We start from the raw sequence: 27192 nt of genomic DNA on the forward strand, positions 1-27192 counted from the left end.
CTATGGCCTGTCAAAATAACCTTAGCATTCACAGCGCAAATTTATTTAGTCTTTTACGCAGTGGAGAAAGTGACCGCGCGCGATAAGAAGAAATTCACCCATTCTTCTGTTGAACTACTGGCGAAGTAGCCTACACAGATATCACATGTATCACATCACATGAAAGAGCTTTTTCTCAGCTTTTAAACTATGTTAGCCGCTGTGGTAAACGGTTCAGGAGAAAAGTAACTTTAATTTAATCATATTTAATCATACAATTCTAAAAACTATCAAAATGAACAGCAGACCTTACCGAACGCAAAGCTGTAAAGCATTCCCCTGTACAGTTAGCCGTTCCAGAAAAATCTGAAAATCTGAAAGAAAATAAATGTTAAATATAGCCTAGATATCTGTGAATATTAAAATCAGATGATTTACAGTTCTATGTATGTCATGTTTCATGTTTTTATAATGTTTCATACAGTGATGCAAGTCTACTGCTGTGTATAGGCTAAATATAACTTGGATCATTTGTCTGTAGCCTACTGTATAGTTAACTTTGGCCTTGGTGCTGTGACGTGTGGTCTTTGTGCCCCCTGCCAAATATGCCCAACTAAAGGCCAAGCGGCCTTGCCCCTAAAATTATGAAATAACACTAAAATGCATCATGGACATATGGAACTCACAACTGAAGCACTCAATATAAAGGTATCCATACACCCGATTTATCTATTATGTATGGGCAGAAAAGTCATGAGGAAAGTGGGAAATGTTAAAACCCATGTTAGTTGACATCTTGAGGGTATATGCTCTCAGAAAATATAATTTGGGTGGGACCAGTGTTTGGAATAACACCGTTTAAAAGAACAGCGTTAGGTAACGACGTTATTTTTTCAGTAACAGGGTAATCTAACTAATTACTTTTCCCATCGTTACAACGCCGTTAACGTTACTGGACGTTAAATGTGGTGCGTTACTATGCATTGATTGAATAAACTGTGTAATCCGAACACACCCCTGGCTCACAGCTAGTGAGGAGGTGGGTTAATAACGACGTAAGCGATTATGATTGGCTAAGGCAGAGTCATGTTTCATGATGGCCAATCAGAGCCAGTGTTTTTACACACTTGCCAGCACACGCGGCACACGCAACTTTTTTTTTTAACAGTAACGCAAATAGTTACTTTCCCTGGTAACGAGTTACTCTTATCTTATAGGGCATAAATTTCACCTACCACAACAGTCCCGCAGAATATTGAGCCAGATGGCACACTTACTTCTGCACCTTCTGCATATGACACCAAAGACTGCCCTAACGTGTTCATTCCTCTGCAGTTTTGATGACAGTAAATAGAAGGCTAACGTTAATGATCTGCTTACTTGCATCTCTCAACCTTGTGTTGCTAACCTACCTAGGCTATGAAAGTAAGTTAATTAAGGCCTACTTGGTTTACTGACATTTGAGTAGGCTATGCAACCCATTGGCAAACGTTTACCTGGATATGTAGATTGCTAGCTTGTGGGCTTACAGTGGGTCCCAGTTAAGTTTGGACGGGTTCCTTCATGAGTCACGCACCCCATTTTCTCAGCAGAAATGGCACAAACTGCAGTTGACACAAACAACCACAAGGTGTCACTTGGGAGTTCTGCCACTACTATTTATGCTGCGACTTGACTTAACTGCTTCCATGGTGCAGTGAGCCATTACCAAACATATAAGATAATACAATAGCGTGAGTTTATATATCTTATACCCTATTTGTCACGGTTACTTATAGATTTGATAGTGTAACGATAAGCGCATGAGACTCTCAGCGGGGGCACGGGAACTTAAATTGATCACGGTAGTTTAAGCTTACACTTAAACAGACAAAACATTCTAATATGAAAATGTAGATGCAATTGTTATAAAATGGTGCAGCTCCTTTAAGAAAGCCCTGTGCGCAGGGATGGAAAGAGAGAAAGCAAGAGGGGATGTGTGTTAGAACTTAGATGCGTGTGGAAAAAGTAGACGTGCTGTTGAGACTGGAGCGAGTCATATTCAAAATAATGCAAAAAATAAATCCGCAGATAAAACCAATTATCCTTATTCTTTGCAACCGCAGCATGCCTGCTTGCCGACGTTCAAACGAAAAAGATATCAAAGCACCTTTTGCGTTTGAATGTAGCACAATTTTTTTTTTTAAACAGCTGGATAAATGATTTAGCTAATTGATTATAGCCTGCACACCAGCAATTGTTGAACATTTACCTGTACAAGACAGTAGCCCAGCCTAACAAGCATGTTGCATGTTGTAGGCCTACTGTAGAAATTTCAATTAAATTGCAACCACAACATGCCTGCTTGCCGACGTTCAAACGACAACGAAAAAGATATCAAAGCAACAAGAGGGTTGAGTCTGAATGACACAGAGTTCAGATTCATATTGCTCCTCATAACCATCTATAAAAAAAGTGTTTTTTCTTTTCTTTTTGAGCACGTCCGAATCCCAGGACATAACGCACTGGACCTTATAATAGGCTCGAGATATAATTCCAAAGGGGGCAGATAGGGGCCTACTGCACTGAAAACTTAAAAAGATTGAACGAAGCTTCCCGAAATTTGAAATTGCGATCAGTGACTGGCATCGGGTGAAGCTTTTCGAAGTTGAACAGGCTATTAAAAACTATTTGCGCACCTCAATGTCACAGGAGAGACTGGGCTCTCCCTTCTATGAATTGAAAAAGACGTTATGCTACCTGCAAACTGGCCTATGATTTCATTGCTGAGTTTGCGGCAAAGCAAGACGATGTTTTTTCAGAGTCAGGATATGGCGAGTCAGTGTCATTTATTTGTCCAATGCCTACAGACCAGTTTCCATAGTGCACATCTTATCAACAGTTTGAATGTCGTGTGTGTTTCTGCTCATTGACAAATACCGTTCAGCACAATGATTCATGCCCAATTAATTTCCCCTGTTAAAGTGTTCACCTTTTTTACACTATTTGGTTTCGTGATGTAGCCTATGATAAACACCATATGGCCAAATATGTGACTCAGCTAATGTTATAGGCTATACAATTTCTCCTCTTAAAGACAAGCTGGTGTAGCTTATTAGACTAGGCTACTAAAATGCACCGACGGTAGCCTTGGCTATGTGTAAAGTAAGCTATTGCATGATTTCATGCATGTAAGTTCATGCATCTGTCAAGTTCGCACAGGGCCTCGCACCATCTGTCAAGTTCGCACATGGCCTCGCACCCCCTTGCGACGGCCCTGCAGCTCCTCCTAAGACAGCGAGGATAAAGTTAAAATACGCGATAAACCCGGGAAAAGTTGACAGGTTTGTTTCGGTCCCGGTGATTATAGACAGCGGGAGGGTCAATGTTGCGTCATGCAGCATCCAGCGCGAATGGGTTAATCAGAAATAAATAATGTAATCTGCATCGCTTTATTTAACAAACTCAACAAGAGGGTTGAGTTCGCTGTGAGGCCAAACACAAAGCAGAGCCTATCTGTTAAGGCACTCAATAGGCTATATGGTAACGAGCTGTGTGCGCCTGGAAAGACAATAGAAGATGCTTTCTGAATAGCACAGCGAAGACGGCTCTGGTCATCCCATACCCTCCCCCCACTTCCTGTAGCCTACCATTATGATTTGTTGCCGTTTTGGGACATAAAGCTTTTTCACGTTAAGCCCCCCTCCCCCACCCCCTTCTTTCACAAGCAGAGGGGGAGCACGGGGCACAAAGTAACACTTTTTGGTAGACAAAGGAGGGTTCTCCGCGCTTCTGTCGTTTGGCGACAATCCGGTGCAACCAGGCCAGGACAGATATTTTAGAGAGGAGATGCCGGTGCAGCTCAGATGTCTTCTTAATTTTCTTTATTCTTTAGTAAAAGGTGCAGAACATTATTAAACTTTGACTAACGTTTTGATGTGTCGATGTTTTTGACTAACGAACGTTTAATAATGTTCTGCACCTTATACTAAAGAATAAAGAAAATTAAGAACACATCTGAGCTGCACCGGCGTCTCTCCTTCTCTCTAACACTTTTTGGCTTTGGCTAAATATTTCTAAAATCATTTGAGTTTCACTAGTCACATGTTTTAACAAGGAACACTTGTTATTGAACTAATAACAGACGTGTGTCGAAAATTTACTTTATTTTCCATACGGAGAAATAACATATGCAGAGTCTAACCAAGGTCAATCTTGCCAAAAAAGCCCTCAAACCTGAAAACACATGAGGCAAAAGTGCAAAACATCACAAAACTAACCAAACTAACATGTGCATATTTTTGTATTGCAATCATTGTACAATAGGCCTAGGCCTTTATATGGCTCTGCTCCTGCCTAGATTCGAACTCAGAACTGCCTGAAAGTTGCAGACCTGTTCTGGAAATACGTGCATTAACCCACTCGAGACAACGCTATCTGCTTCGAGTAGGCCTATTGGGTAGGACTGTAGCCTACACTGGTTGCTGTGGCACAGTCTTGAGTGACCGAATTCGTTTTCCTTTGTCATATGAATGCTGTCATTTTGTTAACATTACTGTTAAGGAGATGCTGTAGGCAAAGGCTATATTTAACCTCGTTAGTGTAGTAAAACAAATCAGAACTATTCACGAGGTTTCTGGGCAGCATATTTATGTTCTGTTAGCAAGCGAACTTCTCATGACTGCCGACAAAGTAGCCTACTGCCAGCTGACGAAGCTCTCATTTTAAAACATTACTGAGAGACAGGCACTGTACAATCAAGACAGCTTGCCACTGAATCCAAAACTATGTTTAACATTATGTACAAAGCTTATAGGCTACAGTGGACTAGCATTTTGCAGAGGCTGCTAAAAACACAGAGAAACGCACTGAAAACTTGGCCAATCACAGCCCTTGCTGTCGAATGCTCCGTCCGGTTCGACCGTGGAACGCCACAGTGGACTATGCTGCCCCCAAGCGGCTGCAGTTGTACTTACATTTCACCCAGCTGCGTGAATCACCTTGATGGTGAATGAAGTGTCAATTCTTAATTGAGACACACTGTAGTTTGAGTAGTGCTACCAAAATCATAGAAATTAATAAAATTGCAAGACATTTACCTCTTCTATGATCCAAGAATGATTTCATTCGAGTTGTTTTTTTAACATTTATTTTAACTAATGACATAGAAAACATTCCCAATTGCATCCACATATCGTAATGCACTATGCAAAAAGTGATTTACACTCGTAGCTGAACACAGTGAGATGCAAGCCTTCCAATCCACTCAGAAATGTAATTAGGCTACTCTCACGTCCTTAAAGGGGCAGGCAGTCAATTAGATGTACACCACCAATGTAATGACATTAAACAGAAGTGTAGTCAAATAGTTTAAATCAATATGAAATTACCAGATACTTACTTGGCTATTAGTAATTATGCAGGCCACAGACTATGAATTATTAAAAATATATAAACTTAATATGAATTACAAAATATATGAATGTATTGAAACATATGACATGATGCCATCTCTTTTGGTGACTGTCTTTTTTGGACAGTTCTACGAAAGGTTATACTGCTTTGTAAATTACCTCAGTCAAAGCATTTTCACAAATAAAGTAGGCCTACTTTGATTTTCTGTAATCCTTACTGTTTACCTTTGATTAGCCTTTTTTAATAAGCATCAAGATTATCAGTGTGATTTTGGTCTTACTAACCTTAATTGCCCTAAATTAAAAAAAAAAAAGTCGCAACTATTTTTGCAATTTTCTACGGAGCCCCTAAGGGGACATGAGCAAAAAAAAATCTAAAGTTTAGTTTCATGTGCTCACATGAAACTTTCATGTGCTCACGTGAAACTTTCATGTACGCACATGAAACTTTCACTTGAGCACATAAAAGTTTCGTGTGCGCACGCAAAACCTTTTCACATGAAACTTTCATGTGCGCACATGAAAGTTTCACGTGAGCACATGAAACTAAACTTTAGATTTTTTTTTTTGCTCATGTCCCCTTGGGGGCTCCGTAATTTTCACTTCCTCCCGCAATTTCTCCACAAGAAACAGCTAAAAACACCGCAACTTCCATCCAGGCATTTTAGGTCGCAACAGTCTCAAAAAACCTCGTGAAATCCTGGAGGGACTGATTTTCTACCTATCCCTTACTGCCACTGGGGGAAAAAAAAAAATCCCTACCGACCCATGGCCTCAACTGACAACCAACAGGAACCAAACCTTTTTTTTTTATGCCTAGAGTAATTCAGTTACTAACTCAGTTACTTTTTGGAACAAGTAGTGAGTAACTATAACTAATTACTTTTTTAAAGTAACATTCCCAACACTGGGTGGGATGGTACGGTAACTGCATTACTACCGCAGTCACATGACGCCTACACAGCTCGTCACAGTAATCACCGCAAAAAAAAAAAAATCTGTGAAACATTTGTTGCTGCCTGCAAATATTGCCACCTGCAGAGGTCTTAAGACGGGTGGGCAAACTGCGGCCCGCGGGCCGGATCCGGCCCACCAAGCACTTTCATCCGGCCCACCGAGCATTTAATTTGGTTATCAGGTTGCTTGCTATTTTTTTCCTGCGATAGAAACGACGTTGGTTAGCTTTACTGCAAATTGCTTTTCACTCTCCTTAGAGAACGTTTACAATGTCAATGTCAAAACATAATGTTAAATAAAGATGATAGGCCTAATCTTAGTTATCTCCTTTGCAGCAGATCTAACCTGAACGTTATGCTACTCCATTTAATTGGGACCGCGTCTGCAATCACAAGAGGGAGAGAGAGCAGCAGTTTCCAGCTGGCTTGTCATTGTTGAGAATTGATATCTCCTTCTTATAAGAAACTTTTAAAAGGAAATCATTAAGGCAACAGTAGTTCCCACTACTGACGATGTATAAACTGTTAGAGGGCACAGCCATAGGTACACTAGCTCATTGAGAACTAAACGTGAATTATTCTTTAAGGTGCCATGTGTAAGAATTAGGGTAAAAATATCCAAAAAAATTAGCTACACGCATCAAAAGAATGAGAAGAAATAAGGGCGATGATGTCATTAAAAAAATGACAAGGTATAGTGCTGTAGAGATAGCAACCTGAATTAGCATGCTAAATTACTAGCCACAGCCCGACAGGTGTATACTCATTGATTCAAGTACGCCCACAAGCCATGCGAGTTATTCGTGCATTGCAGTTTGGCTGGCGGTTATGTTGCCCGCATACTGCCTCCCATGGCCGAAACTGGTATTATGACACCCGCCGGCCCATTTTCAAAACCCAATATGGCCCTTCAGCCAAAAAGTTTGCCCACCCCTGTCTTAAGATGACATGCACAATTCCGGGTTGAAAGCATATCAGAATCTCAGAAATAATCACGTTATGCAGTCAGTATAAGACGTCTGCAGGCGGCTACATGAAGTCGAATCCCCCTATTTAGTACATGGACCAAATGTTGGTACCACTCAAGGTGAGTAGCTCAGGTAGAGGTGCGCACATCCAAAACGCAGGTGCAGGACAAAAGGGTCAAATAATCAAAAACAAAGTTGAATGTCCGCACACTTGCTCCCGTTTTGCTTTATCTTTTATTTTTTATTTCACCAAGTGAACGTTTTCGAGCTACACGCTCTTCATCAGACTTGAATCAAAATAGACACACGTCATACTTATTAGGTAGAAAGGGTCACATGATATATCAATCAGGTTCTGATTGGAAGGCACACCCACTGCAGAGAGGTGCATCCCAAGGTACCAACAGACATCCACAAATATTTTTCACCACACTACACCAGTCTCTACTAAATATACAAAAATATACAGAAAATATATACCTACACACATATATACATACATACAAACATAAGTGCATATTTTGAAGTTCTTTCTAAAACACGACTTAAGAGTGTACAGAGAAGTCTTTTCAGAGTACTTGACATAGCATCAGGCCCTATGGCCATCATAATTTCAAGTAAGCATGATAAGGTGTCTATATACTCACAAGGTTACTATTTTTATCCAGGAGACTACAATACAGCATCATGTTAAAAAACGTTTGCTACAGTCTTTATTCACTTCCAAAGGGCAAACAGAAGAACCCGAAACAGAAGTACCATTATTTAAAGATTTTCAGTTAGCAACCAGTCATTAAAATAGTTACAGGAACGGTCTGATATTAAAGTCCTCATTCATACCCCTTGGTGCCATAGTGTCCAGGGTATAAATCCAATATAGTTCACGTTTGAGAAGTAAGTTGTCAATATTGCCCCCCCTCCTGGGCATTTTTACCATCTCAATTCCCATATATTTAAGGGCAGACACATTATGACGGGCCTCTTTAAAATGGGCTGCCACTGAACTTTTCATGTCCATGTTACGTATTGCACATCTGTGCTCTGCTATCCTAGTCTTAAGTGCCCTTGTGGTCTTCCCCACGTAAGCCAAGCCACATGGGCACTTAAGCATATAGATCACATTTTTTGCTAAACAGGATATGATACCCTTGATGTGAATTTTTTTACCAGTAAGGGGGTGATTAAAAAAGTGAGTTTTACTAGTGAAGTTACATTGTTGGCAGTTTCCACATTTATAGTTGCCTGGTTGAATGTTACTCAGAAAGTGTGTGGGGGGAGGAGGAGGGGGTAAATCTGCCCTCACCAGCATATTCCGAAGGTTTGGTTGTCTTTTGTAGACCACACGCGGTGGTTTGGAGAAAATCTTTTTTAAACTTGGGTCAGAGTCAATGATGTGCCAATGTCTTTTTACACTCTGTTCAATGTCCCTGGCAATTGGGGAGTATTGTACACAACATGATATTCTTGATTCCATTTTTTTATTATTTTTTGTTCTCCTATTCAAGCATTGATCTTGGGATATGTTATTAAAACGATCAGCAGCTTCTCCAATCCATTGATCCTTGTAGCCCCTTTCTTTGAACCTGTTTTTCAGAATGGTTGATTGAGATTGATAGTCGTCCTCCGAGCTACAGATTCTCCTGATTCTACTGAACTGGGAGATGGGAAGGTTTTTCTTTAGAGATGTCGGGTGGTACGATTCCCCATGTAGCAAAGAGTTTCTATCTGTGCTCTTGCGATATAGGTTTGTTTTTAACACATTCCCTTCCCTTATTACAAGAATGTCCAAAAAGTTAATTTTTGTTTTATCCACGGACATAGTAAATCTCAGATATTGGTTGTTCTCACCCATGTATGTATGAAATGCTTGTAGTCCGTTCTCATCACCATCCCATATGAAAAAGATGTCGTCCAGGTAGCGTTTCCAGTATGATGTTCTGTATGAAGGGGTTCCTCTGTGTATTAAAGATCACGTTTGATTCGAAGAGTCCCACATAGAGTGATGCAAAGCTGGGTGACATTTTTGATCCCATTGCCACACCCGAGGTCTGAAGGTAGAAATCAGCACCAAACAAAAAATAATTACATGACAGGACACACTCAGTTAGTTCGATAAGACATTCAGTTGTTGGACTATTACTGGTCCTTTTCTCTAGAAAAGATTTTATAGCTTGTAGGCCACCCTCAAAGGGGACATTGGTGTACAGCGACTCAATGTCCATTGTAACTAAAAGTTGTGGAGAGTCTTTCAGTTGTACAGACTGAATCATTTTAATAAAATCCATAGAATCTTTCACATAGGATGGAAGAGAAATGACCAGTGATTGTAAAGTGTAATCGACAAATGCTGAAATTTTCTCAGTCAAGGAGCCAATTGCCGCCACTATTGGTCGTCCAGGTGGTGTATCCACAAAGTGCTTGTGGATTTTAGGTAAGGTGTAAAACACTGGAGTACTGGGGCAATCCACTTTCATATATGCATATTCATTTTTGGTTATATGTCCCATTTTCATTAACTGGTTTAGTTTCTCATGTACATGATTCTTGAAACTCAAAGTGGGATTAGAATCCAACTTCCTGTAGAATTTGGTGTTTTTCAATTGGGTGTGTATTTCTCTCTCATAAGAAATTCGTTTTAAAATGACAATTGCCCCACCTTTGTCTGCATTTTGAATAATTAGTTCCCCATCTTTTTGTAAAGTTCTCAATTCTTGTCTTTGTTTCGAGGTTAGGTTATTCCAAACTTTATATTGCCTTTTATTACGTATAGCAGCTGTTACCTCCTGCTCAATTAACCTGCAATATGTATCCAGGGAGGGGATTTCTGTGTTTCGGAGGTATAAAAAAGGATTTACCTCTGAATCGAGTTCTTGCTTCAGTGAGGGTCTTTTCACTTTGAAGTGCTTGTACTGTTTCCGTTTCGACGGGCGTGTGCAGTGTGGAAGTCATCATATCCACTGCCCCCCTGGGCTGTGGAGGAATGTCAAGTCCCACATTAGTTAGGCCTACAGTTGGCATAACGTCCTTGGTTGAGAAGGCGTTATTATTGAAGAACTCTTTTAGTCTCAGGTTACGAAAAAATCGTTGCATATCAATGTGTGTGTTAAAATCATTACATTGAGTTGTTGGGACAAAAGATAACCCTTTTGAAAGGGCTGAAATGCAAGTGTCCGAGATTGTCTTACCAGACAAATTGATGACGTTTAGCTCCTGTTCAGTCTCCGAGTGAGTGGATCCCTTTGATAGCTTCGGTAGCCGTTTGCCACGGCAACACCTCTTCTTCCCCTTCCTCTGGTCTGTGGTTTCGGTGGTCTTCCTCGTGTGTGTTGATCTTGGACTAAAAAAGGAGTAGAGTGGGCATAATCCGTACTGACACTAGAGTCTGAGTCGCGGGATGAGAAGGAGTGCCAATGTTTGGTGCGTCTTCCTCTCTGTCTACTTTGGTTATCCCCTGTTGTCGTCGGCAGTCGCCATCTGTATACAGCGCCACCCTCATAGTCCGCCCGGTCTCGTTCAAACTTTTTTCTCTTCGATAATTTCAGTTCTTCCTCTAATGTTTTCTTATGTTTTTCACAGTCCTCTATCAGTTTTTCAACCCGTTCTTTGTCCTGTAGTTTTTCGGATAATTCTTTCTTTACATCAGTGAGACGGTCACGCACAGAATTCAGTTGTGTGGAGATTTCACCAATCGTTAGGGCCATGAGATCAAGTGAACATTTGTTTAAAATTTCACACCATCGATCGCAAAACTCTTTGTTTTCTAGTCCCAAAAATGGTGTTTTCGTTATCCTCAGTCCTCGTGGAATCATTTTAGCCCTTAGATAATCACTCAGTGTGACAGCATGTAAGTAAAGACGGGATTCCTTATCCAACAATTTACCCAACGTCCGGGTCAATGTGGTAGGCTCAATCCCTGGGGTTACATCGGTGAATATCAGCGCGATTTTCGAGTAATCCGCTTCAGTATATTCAAAAGTTTTGGAAAGCTCCGACATTATTGTTTAGTTCACGAAACTTGTAGTCACCGTTCCTTGTAAGGAGTAGGGCATGGAGTGCAGCATCCGTAGGTCCCAGTAGGCCAGGCAAGTAGCTCAGGTAGAGGTGCGCACATCCAAAACGCAGGTGCAGGACAAAAGGGTCAAATAATCAAAAACAAAGTTGAATGTCCGCACACTTGCTCCCGTTTTGCTTTATCTTTTATTTTTTATTTCACCAAGTGAACGTTTTCGAGCTACACGCTCTTCATCAGACTTGAATCAAAATAGACACACGTCATACTTATTAGGTACCACTCAAGGTGGCATCATACAAAAATGTTAACTGCAGACATGTATCTTTTCAAAAAGTATAAGCAACCTTTGCCACCTTGAGTGGTACCGACATCTCATCTGGCCCATGGACTAATTGGCCTGCACATGTGTGCACGTAGTGTTTAATGTTGTGATGTGTAATGTGATGAACCATCTTATGACATTGTTTCAAGGTTTTCTAAACAAAACTTATCATCAAAAGAGGTGCTTTCGCATTTGTGTTAGGGAACGCAATGCTCCAACATTCCATTTGTTTATTATGTGATAATAGGGGAGAACTGGCACAATCATAACACTTTTTTATTCTCTCTGTTCAAACTCGATTTACACAAAGACGTAAGAATTTTAAATTTAAAAAAGAAATTGTAAATTTAGCCAGAAAGGAGTCATACATGTTTACTCCATGAAAGTTGAAACAAAATTAAAAAATATGTTCTAGTTTGTTAATAATTTAAAGTGTAATTCCAGCGAAAATTGACCCAAGGGTGTTTTTCTGCATTAAAACACATCAAATAAGCCATGGAGACAGTAATTTCCGTTGATCAATCACTACAGAGCTTGGCCTGGTATATGCTATGGCCCCAAATCGCAAACAGTGGAGTATCTATGGGCACTTGGGCAGTAAGCTAAACGCTTCCCAAATAGCATTTTTTTACCAGTAATATTGTTCAAAACAGCACCAAACCTCGTCAGTAGCTTGCTTAGGGCCTCTACACATAAAACGAAGCACCAACCACCTAGTTAGCGAACCCGGAGTTTATTACAGAAGACTGTTAAGAACACTTACCAACTCCCTACCAGCACCGCAGTCACGATATGCGGAGAAATTCTTTGGTCACCTCTATTAACGATTTGCGGCTCCCATTGACATCCATTCAACACATATAAACAATTGGGGAGCTGTAAATTGTTAATAGAGGTGACCAAAGAATTTCTCCGGATAGCGCGACTGCCATAAGTGTTCTTAACAGTCTTCTGTAATAAACACCGCATTCGCTAACTAGGTTGTTGGTGTTTCCTTTTATGTGTAGAGACCCTAAGCAAGCTACTGACGAGGTTTGGTGCTGTTTTGAACAATATTACTAGTTAAAAAAATGCTACAGGCATCTCAAGTGTCACGCATTGAGCGTGACAGTCACTGATTTCGGTCTTTTGTCACGCACTCCCGCCACACATTGTATTTCTCACGCAGAAAAACTATTCATAATATTTAATATGCCGTAGCGCCCAAAATGTCTCTGGCCGCGCCGCTCTCACTATGGAACCAGCAAGAATCAAGCACGTGTCCCCTGGAGTTCTTAGTCGAGCCTGCCACTTATCAGCCGATCAAAAGAAACTCGAGATCTCGCAAAAGAAACTTGAGATCTCGTAAAACAAACTCAATATCTCGCAAAAGAAAGTCAAGATCTCGCAAAAGAAACTCGAGATCTTGCAAAACAAACTCAAGATCTCGCAAACCTAGTCAGTGTTTGTCCCAAGTACATACCTTTTCTCAGTTTTTTTTTGTTTTTTTTACTTTCGTTTTTTTTTTTTTCATGTCACCTCCGTATAAGAGTCTTGGAAAACACTTTTCCATTTGCATCAGGTGTCAAGAGTTCAGTGTCAGTCAACAAAATGAGCCCTGCATGAGTTACCTAATCGAAATTGACAAGCAGCTGTAACTAAGCATGCTAAACTCGACATCCAGTATTCTAACGTTAGCTTTGAGATACGGCTTGATTGCATAACTTAACTTAGTGCATTGAGGAGACTAAACTATGTTGTGATAAGACCTTAGTAGAGTTAACTTGAATGCAGCAGTTTTTAACATATTAGTGCAGCATGGTCACGATGCTAAGTGGATTTAATAGCAATTTAGCCCGCCTGCTTCTATGTGACAACAGCAATCCTTCAACAGTCTTAATGTTTTGTTAAATGCACATGCAAAAGAGGGGCAGCGCTGCAGTGGGTTCGTTATGAGAGAGAGCGGGGCAACAAAAAAAGGCTGCGCAGTTAAAAAGTGCAGCTCAATGAAAGGATTTTATCTTATCCTTAATTTAATGGGGCAGCTGTGGCCTACTTTTGGGGCAGCCATGGCCTACTGGTTAGCGCTTCGGACTTGTAACCGCAGGGTTGCCGGTTCGAACCCCGACCAGTAGGCACGGCTGAAGTGCCCTTGAGCAAGGCACCTAACAGGGGCGCCGCTGTTGTAGCAGGCAGCTCACTGCACCGGGATTAGTGTGTGCTTCACCTCACTGTGTGTTCACTGTGTGCTGAGTGTGTTTCACTAATTCACAGATTGGGATAAATGCAGACACCAAATTTCCCTCACGGGATCAAAAGAGTATATACTATACTTATACGAAATAGTATAACATAGAACATTAATATGTGGCAGCCGTTTTTAAATTCGTGGCGCCCCGCCACAGATTACTCAACGTATGGGAAACACTGCTCTCTCCAAATAGGCTTAATAATTTTATTAGCACTAAATAAACTGTATTACATATTGTCATAAGTCACTTTTTAAATCATGCCATATTGTATAATTATATCCTGGCCATGGATGCATTAACCCATTCGCGCTGGATGCTGCATGACGCAACATTGGCCCTCCCGCTGGATGCTGCGTAGTGCAACATTGACCCTCCCGCTGGATGCTTCGTAGCGCAGCATGCTTTTTATTTCATTTTTCTAGGTGCTACAGAGGCTTAGATATTACATTTTGGTAGACGTTGACAATTTTTAGTATGTTTTTAGAAAACCCTCAGGAAATAAGGTTATTTAGTCTAGAATGCCATAGGATTCTATAGGCGTTTTTAGCAGGTATTTCAGGAGTTAATGGGTTAATCATTGCATCTGTCTTTCAAAGATGTCCGGTAAAAAAACAATTAAGCATCCCCTCATTCGCCCTGAGAGGAAAGCCCCCTAAAAAGGCCAGGTAAGTGGATGCTAGCTCAGCAGTGGTGAAAAGGGTAGGCCTGTTATTGAATTGTCAATGCCATGTGTCAAATCTTTTCTTCTGCAAGTCTGAGCAATTATAAATTATACTTACGCCCCATTTTGAGTTTTTTGCACATCATCTACTTAGGAGGGCATTGCTCCTACATACTTTGACCAATAATCAAATGCCTGATCTCTTTGGAAAGCTGAGACATTGTAGTTTTTGGAAAACATTTAGAATTGTGTGATGTACTGACACAGAATTACAGAGGCTAGAATATTGTTTTCTTTTTCTACCGGATAACAAGCATCTCTGAACTGACCACATTTCAGCCCTCTAGGTCTTGACTTGATATGACTTAGAAACACAACTGAGCCCTATCATCAGGTCTTGTGAAGCTGTGTGCAAAAGTAGATCAATATAGAATGACAATATGAGTACTTTAGACCATTATTTGCCAAGGTATGCTCATGTGTTTTGTAAAATGCCCTATAGAAACTCCCCATAGGACTGGGTTATCTAAAATGCATACTGACAATCAGATGCTTACTGTATGAACTCCTTAGAAGCATAATCTTGGCCTCAAATTAAAGGTAACACTCTGAAGTTCCATGCTTGCATTTGGTGTACTTCAGGGGTTCTGATATGGAATGACTACACTAAATATGAAATAATTACAAAAAAGTAAATCTTTACAATTTCTATTTAAATTCAATTGGTGTTAATAAGATGGACTATACATCTGCACAACTAATATTGGATCAACTGGTAACCGACACATCTGAAGGCAATTTTCGCTGGAATTGCACTTTAATTTAACAGCGACATGTAGGCCTAGGCTACCTTTGTTACAACCTCAGTGAGTTGCATAGTTTTAAAAACAAACGTTAAGGTTTGTTTTAAGGACATGTTTGTGCATGCTGTGTTGCCCCCTGCAGGTAACCCCCAGAACCTAGTCAACGTCAGCCGTTTCTCAGACGTAACCCCAGGCCTAAGCGGTTAAAATCTACGATACCTCAGAGGTTATTGTAGATGGCAGGGACCTACGGTCGAGTGCAGTCGCACGACTTCCCTCTACGGCGCAGATAACCTAAAGCTCCTATTTTTAAATATCCCCCTTGGAAGTTGATCAGGCTTCCGTGGTGGATTTATTAAGATGGAGGACTACGCCTAGGTCTCGAACAGTTGGCTAACGTGCGAAGATGTTTGACCCTAGAGTTTATCTAGAGACACAGGTTATAGGCTACTTCTTGCTCAGGTTTTATAAGGATGGAGATTTAGTTACCGTCCAGCAGCACCTAAGTCCAACTAACCCAAGTCTTAGAAAGAGCAGATGAATAACCACAGAAGAAACCAGTTATCTTACCCTCCTGCTGGAATTCGTAGAAAAACCCAAGAAAAGACAAAAAATACTGCTTGAAGAATGAGATGCCAAGGTTAAATGAGTTCTTTACTTTTCAGCACTTTGGAGATGATAACAAAATGCGGCGTAATATCCACTTGCAGGTTACAATGTTGTAGAGAATATAAAAAGAGTAAATCCACAAAAGAGAGTACAATAAAAATAGTAATCCACAGATGGAGAAGAGAATACAATAGTAAATCCACAAATGGAGGAAAAGGTATAAAAAAGAGTAAGTCCTCAAAAAAAAGGGAAAAAATCCGCTGATAGTCGTTCGGCAGTCTCTTTACTGTCGGAGCAACAGTGCGATCCCGGCAACAGGTGGTGCGGAGTTACGATCCGCGGCTTCAGCCTGGCACGACGTCCAACACTTTGCTTCTCAACGAATTTCGGAGGACGAATTCTGACAACCGCACGCGACATCATAAAGCAAAAACCCAGCGAGTTGAAGGAAGGAAAAAAGAAGAAGTAGCCCCGATCGTTTAGTTCAGCCCCTATTTATACTAGGTGGACTTGGCCTCCCCCACACATTCCTGAGACAAATCAAGTTCCCACGAGGGCTGGGAATATTCTCACGTTAGCTGGGAATATAGCTGGGAATATTCTCACGGTAACTGGGAATATAGCTGGGAATATTCTCACCATAGCTAATACATTCTAGAAGTCACTGATCTTAACCAACAATATAAGATGACACGCATTAACATACTTCTCCGGGTTACATTTCGGAGACGATACATCACATTCAGGTTTACAGATAGTTTCCAGAGGTTACACAAACAGTTTACATTCAATGGCAATTATAACCATGTAACACATTACATTTAGCAACATACACTTTTACAGTCATCAAGAGTGATCGGTTACATTCTTACAGGTTACAAACACTTATGGCATTAACTCTTCACACAATGCAATCTGAATACATTCATTTGAACAGTTTAAGGCACTTTACTCATTTCACAGTTTTGAGACATACAATTCTTTTACATACATAACTCCCTAGACTTTACAAAGTCATGCTACTAAAATACTTGTAATGATACATTTCATTCATCGCACTTTATTATTTATTATGAGGTCATTGTTTGCAGTTATGGTTCATCATCCATTCTTTTATTCACATTCAATAATCATCAAGTATTTCTGAGGTCAGGGTGATCTGGTTTAGTAATCCTGCACATTGTTCAACATCTGCTTCAACACATTCATTCACTTCCACGCTTTCAGGTGATCTTAATTCAAGAGTAGGTTGCAAAGTAATTGGTTTAACATTACGATTCAATTCCTGGTCAGTTTCTTTCCTAATTTGTCTAATCATATTTTCTAGATCATAGAGGTTACCTTGATAGCTAGCGCTGAATCTAGCCTTTCTGCGTTTTCGCCTTGTTAGACGTATTGGTTTTGTGCTACCGCTCTGTGGTCCATACGGTTGGTTTCCTGGCAACACGTCAATGCCCATAGCCAGCCACTCTGAAACAGTCAAAGGCGATTCAAAACTAGTTAGATAGTCGAAACAGGACCCATCGTCCACCACTCTAGTTCATCCAAAACAATTAATTAATTTAACAATCAAATAATATATACTAATTCAATTAGAACTTAACATAAATTTGAAAAAGGAAAATAAACTTACACTGAAATAAAACTTACTGAAATAAAACTTGACACTGAAATAAAACTTAGGATACTGAAATAAAACTAAAATAAAACTTGCGTATACAAGGAATTTGGTTTTTGCATTTATTCCATCCGTGAATTAGTGAACACACAGAGCACACAGTGAACACTAGGCCTGTCAAACTCGATTCCTTTTAAGGATCCGGGTTATTCTGAGTCACTCACTAAACTGATCCGGGTTGAATGAGTCACTTGAGTCACTTGAGTCAGTATTGCTAAATCGCAAAGAAATTCAGTCCTACGTTCAAGCAGTGCAGTGGGGTGCTTCATTTCGTTAAGTGCCTTCTCATGTTGGATGTGGATCCTCCATGATTTGAAACCAGGTTTTTGCAGTACTTGCATTTAGCCTTTAGAGTTTTGCTCTTCTGGTCAAAGTGCATCCACACATTGTTCATCTTTTTGGTGCTCATGTTCAGAAACGTTGATCTTATTGACAGAGAGGGTAGCCTATTATAATAATTAATTATTTGTTGTTGTTTTGTTAACAATAGAAAAGTTTGCCTAGGTCTAATGCTACTCTGCTACACAATGTTTATTACCACTACTATATACTAATGGTAGGCTACTAGGAATCTATTCTAATAAGTATTATAGGCTGCTAATACTAGGCAACTAATATTATTATTAATCATAGCTATACTGTTAGGTAGCCTAATATAATATAATATAATATAATATAAAATAGCCTAATATAATAGCATCAAAACCTCCACCCACTCACGGGAAAGAAAGCAGTTTGAGCCAGACTGTTTATTTATTGTCTTAACCTAGCCTAAGCATTTGACTTTCAATGTAGACATAGAAACAGGAACGTAGAAATGCCCTACAGTGAATAAATTATTATTATTGTTATTATTATTAGTATTACTACTACTACTACTACTACTATTATTCTCATTAGGCCTATTATTATTATCACCTTGACACGAGTAGAAATTAGGCTACTCGCTCCTCTAAAGATCCACTCATGACAACGTAGCCGGCTGATTCGGCTGACTCGCACTCATAACAACGTAACGTAACCGGCCCGCCCCGCTGATCCGACTGACTCAGGTAGGCTAGCCTACTCAAGCAACTCCATACAGAGCTTGCAATGTTTCGGACTGTCTTCGCGACCTAATTGCATTTTAAAGTAGGCTATTCGTGCAGAACATATGTTATTTCAGAAGTGAAAGCATGGCTTTTGTTGTGGATTTGCTTTTCACCTTGACAAGGAGTTAGCCTACTCGCTCCTCTAAAGATCCACTCATGACAATGTAGCCGGCTGATTCGGCTGACTCGCACTCATAACAACGTAACGTAACCGGCCCGCCCCGCTGATCCGACTGACTCAGGTAGGCTAGCCTACTCAAGCAACTCCATACAGAGCTTGCAATGTTTCGGACTGTCTTTGCGACCTAATTGCATTTTATAGTAGGCTATGCGTGCAGAACATATGTTATTTCAGAAGTGAAAGCATGGCTTTTGTTGTGGATTTGTTTTTCACCTTGACGAGGAGTTACTCGCTGCTCTAAAGATCCACTCACGACAACGTAGCCGGCTGATTCGGCTGACTCGCACTCATAACAACATAACGTAACCGGCCCGCCCCGCTGATCCGACTGACTCAGGTAGGCTAGCCTACTCAAGCAACTCCATACAGAGCTTGCAATGTTTCGGACTGTCTTTGCGACATAAGTAGGCTATGCGTGCAGAACATATGTTTTTTTCAGAAGTGAAAGCATGGCTTTTGTTGTGGATTTGTTTTTCACCTTGACGAGGAGTTACTCGCTGCTCTAAAGATCCACTCATGACAACGTAGCCGGCTGATTCGGCTGACTCGCACTCATAACAACGTAACCGGCCTGCCAGGCTGATTCAACTGACCCGGGTAGATACTCAAGCAGCTCCATGAGCGTGCAGTTCGGACTGTCTGCACGACCTAATTGCATTTTAATATGCTACATCTATACACCAAATCTAATTATGTCTAGGCTACATGCAGAACATTGAATCTTATTTCAGAAGTGAAAGAAATGGCTTTTGTTGTGGAATTGTTTTTCACCTCGAGGAGGAGCTACTCGCTCTCGCAGATCCACTCATGACAACGTAGCCGGCTGATTCGACTGACTCGTACTCAACGTAGCCTAACCGGCCGGCTGATCCGACTAACCCGAGTCCCATGGTCTGTGAGTCTGCAATGTTTCCGGCTCTGCGGGAAGTTAACCAGTTACCTCGGACTGCCTGCTCACTCAGTCGCTTGAGTTGATTTGTGGAGTTGTGGTTGCCTACGAAATTGTTACATTTTTGGCAGTTACGATGGCTAGGGCTAGGAGGCTAGCTAATGTTGCAAGAGGTTTGTGTGTGGCGCTGTTTATCGTTTTAGATTGAATTGTAGTAGGACTCAACTGATCCGAGTTAATGATACTAGAGACTCGCGACTCATGGGTTAATTTAAAGATACGGGTGAAAGATCCGAGTGAATCACAACTCAAACAGGCTTAGTGAACACACAGTGAGGTGAAGCACACACTAACCCAGAGCAGTGAGCTGCCTTGCTATAGCGCCGCTCGGGGAGCAGTAAGGGGTTAGGTGCCTTACTCAAGAGCATTTCAGCCGTTCCAACTGGTCGGGAATCGAACCGGCAACCCTCCGGTTACAAGCCCGAGCCCTAACCAGTACAGTGGGCATCGCTTTCAAATGGCCACTTCATTCGCGCATTACGAGGCGTGAAGCTGCATGAAGCTTTAGTACCACTTTCAGCCACTGTGCGTCGCTTTGCCACTGTACATCACTCTGTCAGTAGCCTGACTGCTGCCCCCTCTGAAAAAGCAGGAGGCTACCAAACATAATTGTTACCGAGAGGAATCCCAGCCTACGAATTCAATAACAAAATAAATCATGCATAATTAAACATTATCTCGATTAAGGCTACTTGGGTATGGCTTAAGGCTTGACTACACGGTGGTAGCGAAAATCGAAATCTGCTATGTTATTGTCAGTGTTGGGGGCAATGCAACTACGCAAATCAAAACAGTGTCTTAATTTGCCCTACTTCTTGACTGCAATGTAGTCAATTGACTGCTTGACATGTCATTTTCTTTTTTCTGTACAATAAACAAATACATCTGCTTTATGCCGCAGAATTACATTCATATTTGGCTGACTGCAGACGCGCCACTTCCCTCCCGATATTCCAAGATTAAGATAGTAGCCTATACAAAAAGCATACTATCATAAAAATTCGTTAAAACGAATAGCTATTTGCAATTTGACAAAATTAACACTGGTCCTCATTTTGCGAATGCGAGGACGATATGAGCCTGTTGCATTTAGTTAGATGTCCGAGTCACGCATGTTTGAAAACCACTGGCTCGTAATCACAATAATTTAACACACGATAGTTGGATAGCCTACTTCATCATGTCCCCATGCCTACATTTTTGTGAGTAGCATAGAGATCGTTAAAAACAATAAAGAAGCCTATGTCTCTCCGTTTGGGACATCGAAAACTTATATTTTTAATAGGGTAGACTACCGTCGGAGATGCTGACTGGCAAAGGCCTCGGGATGACACGTTATCTCCACTATCATCAGTCATGCCCCTTGATCAAAGTGGGGAATTAAATAAAAGTTTGAGAACCACTGGCTTAACAAGTTACCTGCAGTCCAGAGCAATATTCTGATGATCGGCGATGATATCGGCAAATGTTTGTTTTCCAAAGTAAGAATTTCACTTGACCATGCACCTTCGACAATGAATAGCTCATTACACTTGTTACTGTTAAACGTGGTAGGCCTAACTGGTATCATTACAAACATTATTCTGTGTCCTAAAACTGGCATATTTTATGGCAATGTGTCATGTAAATTTGTTGCAAAATCTAGAAAAATGTGTGAGGTGGTCAGCGGGGGACAATTGAGACACACATTGGATTGTGTTATTAGGCTACTTGAACATTCCACACATATCCACAGCTGTGGTAGGCCTATCAGGGGCAGGAGGATTACTGTTAGCGCAGGCTTTATATAAAATTCTTCAACAGAAGGCCTCGAATGCAGGCTTGCCCTGTGGTTTGCGCAGCCTACAGTAAATAACAGACCCGCCACAATGTGCGGTATGATGCTTTTTTACGAGCAAGATGTTTTTGGTGCCCTACGCACACTGCATGTTCTTAAATAACAATGATCATCAGTAATATTCGACCATTAATTTGTGTAAATGGGCAAGCGTGACCACCTTGATTGGCTGATGATTGTAACGCGGCAATGATTCCAAACACCTCCCTTACGATAATGAGTGACAGGTGACAGGTCTCAGAATGCGTGCGCTACACAAGGACGGAAGATGATGAATAACTGGGGCCGTAGGCTATTCAGAAAGGCTTTTATCTTACCACTAGGAGTAGGCTACTCCTAAATCGCACTAAAAGATTTTAGCTTGGAGTTTTCTCTTAAAAGTTATTCACAAAGCCTTTCAGACAACTCCTAAACTAGTGAGTCTTCGTTGCTATAGATGACGTCATTACTCATGCACAAGCTTGACTGAAGTGACCACCTTGATTGGCTGACGATTGTAACGCGGGAATGATTCCAAACACCTCCCTTCCGATGATGAGTGACAGGTGACAGGTCGGAGAATGCGTGCGCTACACAAGTAGTGAGAAGGACGGAAGATGATTAATAACTGAATAAAAAGGCCTAGCCTAAATGAATAAAGAGTAAGGCAAAACAAATAGCCTAGTAGCCTAATGAAACATAGGCCTATGGATTGATGCAGTAGGCCTACCTTTGCAACATTATTAAATTAATCTGTCACCATATGCCTAGGCTACGTTTGCAAAGAGAACATTTTAATTTGATTCACAATGAAATGTTACATTTAATTTACATGTTAACAATGAGTAGTTTTGGTTGTTGTTGGTGCGTCATTGCATTCCTTTTATGAATGCAAAATTGTTCCCTCGCGATTGGAAGCTCCTGTTGCCGCATAGCGCATTTCAAAACATCGCAGCGTAAAATGCCACAAAAAGCTGTTTATGAATAGGTCTTAGTGAGTTAGGAGTCCTCTCGAATTCTTTTAAGCTGTCCCAGACTTTTAAGTGCTACTTTTAGGTCTAAAATGCTTCGTGAATTACTTTTTGTGAAAAAAATTAGGAGTCCTAAAGTTAGGAGTGACACGCCCATTATTTTTAGGAGTGGCTCCTAAATTCGCCAGTTAGGAGCTACTTTTAGCCTTAAAATTCTTTGTGAATACGGCCCCTGAATAAAAAGGCCTAGCCTAAATGAATCAATAATAAGGCAAAACAAATAGCCTAGTAGCCTAATGAAACATACGGATTGATGTAGTATCTTTGTAACATTATTAAATTATTCTGTTACTATGCCTACGTTTGCAAAAGAGAACATTTTAATTTGATGCACAATAATGTTACATTTAATTTACATTTTGACAATGATTAGCCTAGTTTTGGTTGTTGTTGGTGGCGTTATTGCATGTTAGTTATGCCTACAATGCAAAATTGCTTCCTCACTATTGAAAGCTGCATAGGATTTCAAAACACGGCAAAATGCCGCAGGTTTGTGAATAGGTCTGTGAGTTCTTTTAAGCTGTCAGTTGTGGGAAGGTGTGATTTGTTGGGGGGCAGGGCCGGATTAAATGGTCACAAATGTCTGATGGCCCCCCTTCCCCCCCAGCCAACGTGAATCGGGTGGTCAGTTAATAGGCTGAAGATTTTTCCTGCCATCTAAGGCAGCGGTCCCCAACCACCGGGCCGCGGCCCGTACATTCCTAACCGGGCCGTAGCCTGCGACATGAGTTTTAAAAAAATGCATGCAAACTAAACTCAATTTAATTCGCAATAATGTCACGTTTTTACATGGCATAGGCCTATATGCAGTTGTTTGATTGCACGCATGTTTGCATTTTGCAAGGTCTATTTTCTTACGTCTGTCCCGCCTTCAACACTTTACATATTGCCTTCAGCGCTGCGCAGCCTCAGGTCAGCTCACTTCACTTGATCAGTTCTTGGCGAACGGTAGTGTCACACTAGCTAAACTGCTAGAATGAGCAACAAAAAACAAGCATCTTTAGCAGACACTGGCCAGGGTGTTGAAAAATGTAAGGTTTATTTAGCAAATGTTATTTTGAAGTGTTAAAAAACATCGTTGTTTTAGAATTTCTGAACAAAAGTGGTGATAATTGGGGGTGTTAAGAAGATACATCTGTCCTTTGTCAAATGTGTTATGTTCCAAGTAGCCTATGCGTAATTCTGCTGCATAAAGTTGTATGTTTATGACATTCAAGTAAGGAAAAGGATGATTTGAAGACATCTGTTTCGTTGGAAGGGCAAGGGGTAGCAACAGGGCAACACAGAGACAGGCACGATGGCAGGGTTGTTATGAGAGTATTAAAATCTGGGATAGCCTATTCTACGGCAAGACAGCGGGGGAAAGTTAAAATACGTGATAAACACGGAAAAAGTTGGCATGCATTGTTTCGGTCCCCATGCACAGGGATTATTTGTCATATTATTAATCACATATGATTATTTGTGAAATTGTGCAAACAGGCGCAACACATTTGAAAAGGAAGGACTGGTAGCATGCAAGCTCACGAAAGATTGATTTAAGAACGTTATCACAGTGTGTGGCTGTGGCGCAAAGCAGCGCGGGCGGAAGACATGCGACAATTGGCAAGGGGAGGGTCATGTCTTTTTTAACAATTCTGTCGGAGAGTCATTGAACAATTTCTAGCAGGCTTACAAACAAACATGCAATGTGAACGTCTGGGATTGGGAAGAGCACTAAATGCTCTACTGAATAAGCACGAAGTCAAACCTTTAAATGAAAAACACTCTTTAATAATCAAAAAAATAAACCGCTAATGAAGTAAACTTGTGACCTTAAAAAATCGTTTATCGCCTGTAACTCCGTGATAACAGGACGTAACAGGAAGGCATTTGGCTGAGCAACGGAGGTTAATATGCTCTATATTTTGTCCAAATGATGTCTGTCTATCATCGTTGCACTCGGAGAAAACCAGAATGTTTAATTTGTCCTGCGTTTCTTCTACGGCTGCAAACGGGATTCACTCGCAGTTAACCAAATATTTCTTTATTAGGGCAGGGCAGGCATATTTCTGGCTATTAAATTATTTCTAAACCAGTCTGCAAAGTCTGTAGTGAAGTCTGTGTAGGGTTTTCCAGGCTACATTTCTTTTTACGAGACACCCTGCTCACTTGAGCCATTTACCGGTTGTTTGGGTTGTTGCAGCGTCTCACTGGGAAAATACAAATTAAAGTCGCGTGATACCGCGTGATCCCACGCGCGGACCGCGAGTGAAGCTGGCCAAGTCGAAGCACTGCCCACTGTAGGCCACGACTGCCCACTGGATCAATTTCTAATTTTTTGGACTCTTTTGCTATACGTTGTGTACCAAATTTTTTCACAAAGTGCACAATTCTTGTGAAATTTCAGCAAAGCCACTCCAGTTATTGGAACTACTTTGTGGTTGCTTTAATGAATTACTGAAAATGTAATTGTTCATATATTGTTTCTTTTAGACTATGATGCATGGAGAGTTTGCCTTCGTCTCCGTGACAATGGCCTGCTGGCGAAGCCCACTCATGGTGACATCATCAGACTGGCCCCACCCCTCACCATCAAAGAGGATGAGATCAGGGAGTGCGTTGAGATCATCCAGAGGGCAATCCTGTCCTTCTGAACCAGGGTCTGCATGTTCAGCCCAACACTTAAAGGCTTCTTTTGTAAAAGAGCTGAACTTAGATTGAGAAGATGCAAGTTCTCCCAGGATGGTACTTTAAGCGTTTGCTCTATGAAATATTGAAATTAGCTGTTACCTGCATAGTTGCAACAATTTTCAGCATTGTTACATGGAGACGAACTTGTGATTAGCAGAACAGGTCAAATTAACATTTAGTACACCTTGAAATGGTCAGGTAAAAAGGGATGTACTCAAACAATATTCATTAATGTATTTAAATACCAGAGAATAAAGTTGTCGACAAGGGTACATTGGCTCAAGAAAAGCAAAGAGAAAAGGGAATGACATCAAAGCAAATTGTTTTTTAATCAAATGTTTTAGACGTTTTACAAATTTTATTATGTAAACTCCTTTTTTCACAGTGAAACCACTGTTTCCACTTTTAAAAGTGGAAAAAGAGGCCACATATGGATATTTGTATTGAAAGGCTATAGGGGACATATACCCACTTTTAAGGATGTCTTTGCAATTCCTTGACCCTTGTTCTTGAATCAGCACTTACCTCTCATCTTCATGAAGTTTCACTGAGTAATGAGACTACTATTTGCATTTATAGAAAAAAAAAAACAGGTCCTTTATAATGTAATTATTTGTATTACATCTATTAAGTGTTGTCATGTTTTCCTTTGTGGGTCATACACTGTGTTTGAGAGGGAATATAAGAGAAGAGAAGATACGTGTGTAAGCTGTTCTAAAAGTATTCATGACTTTTATTTAATTGCAGAATATTTATTTCCTCTGTGCAATTGTACACAGGGATGTATGTGCTGTTACATTTGCATAGGTTTCAGTGGTATCAAATTACATGATTTGTTTTTATTTATAATTGGTGAAAATATTTTTGGTTTCAATATGTACACATTTAAAGGAGTTTCTGGATTGTTTGAAATACCATGCCAGTTGCATTTGTTTTCCCATGGGAACTTTATAGCCTTGACACTTATAAATAAATGGAATTGAATTTAGCTAAATTCAAATAAATTTTGTTTGTTAGTTAAATTGGTTAGATTATTGTGTGCAATGGCAAGAAAAAGAACCCTTTGGAACTACTCTAGAAGTTATAAACTTGTCTTAGCATATGGCTTGATCTTCGTCTGAATGACAACAATGGAAAAAGCAACATAATCTTTTGTCACTGATGTAACAGAAATGATTGTATTGACTTTGTCCAGACACATTCTCAATGTCAGTTGGAAAAACAAAGTGAAACCCAAGGCTAATGGCTGGAATAAATGCTCATTTGAATCAGAAGTTGCCACCTGCAATTCAAACAATGAAATAGGATTGGACATGTAAATGAGGTAAAGAAAAAGCCAGAGCATAGAAAGTGGATAACCCCACATAGACCATGGGCCCAGAACAACAACAAATAAAAAATCCATGACTTACTATAGTCCCTGACAAAAGTCTTGTCACCCCTTTAGAATTTTTGGTCTTTTGGACCAATTTTTGGTCTTTTGGAGTTTTGTTGAGGAAACAAAAAAACAGGACAATTTCAATAGCTCAACACAAATGAAACAACAATTGGTTTCCCCAAATTCAACACAAAATATGACCAAAATGCTGCGGGAAGTGTAATACTGTCAAACTGACGTGGTCAAAAGTATTGTCACTTCACAAAAAAGTGTCTTTTGCACTAATAAAAGCACATTTTCATTGTTAAAATCCAGTGCAGGTTATGGGTAGTCAGACGTCAGCTGTGAAAGCATTCCTGAGAAATATCAGTCCATTTCTAATGGACAATAGACTCAAGTTTACTCACTTTACATTTCTATTGATTTCTATGGACAGTATGATGTTTTCTCCAAGCTGAATG

General features: G+C 40.4%; 1 protein-coding gene across 2 annotated transcripts in view; it reads left to right on the forward strand.

Moving 5' to 3' along the window:
* Positions 1–26627, forward strand: part of LOC143138215 (ornithine aminotransferase, mitochondrial-like) — a 118698-nt gene extending 92071 nt beyond the window's left edge. For both annotated transcript variants that reach the window (XM_076298715.1, XM_076298714.1), the window contains one exon: positions 25156–26627. In XM_076298715.1, the coding sequence (XP_076154830.1) occupies positions 25156–25316 (161 nt within the window). In that variant the 3' untranslated portion in view covers positions 25317–26627. The remainder of the gene's footprint in view (positions 1–25155) is intronic.
* Positions 26628–27192: the final 565 nt, after the last annotated feature.

Source organism: Alosa pseudoharengus, unplaced genomic scaffold, assembly GCF_046254945.1.
Source record: "Alosa pseudoharengus isolate Yale_2024_CS ecotype anadromous, Long Island Sound unplaced genomic scaffold, YU_APseudo_1.1 YU_APseudo_1.1_scf_21, whole genome shotgun sequence".
Classification (NCBI taxonomy): Eukaryota; Metazoa; Chordata; class Actinopteri; order Clupeiformes; family Clupeidae; genus Alosa; species Alosa pseudoharengus.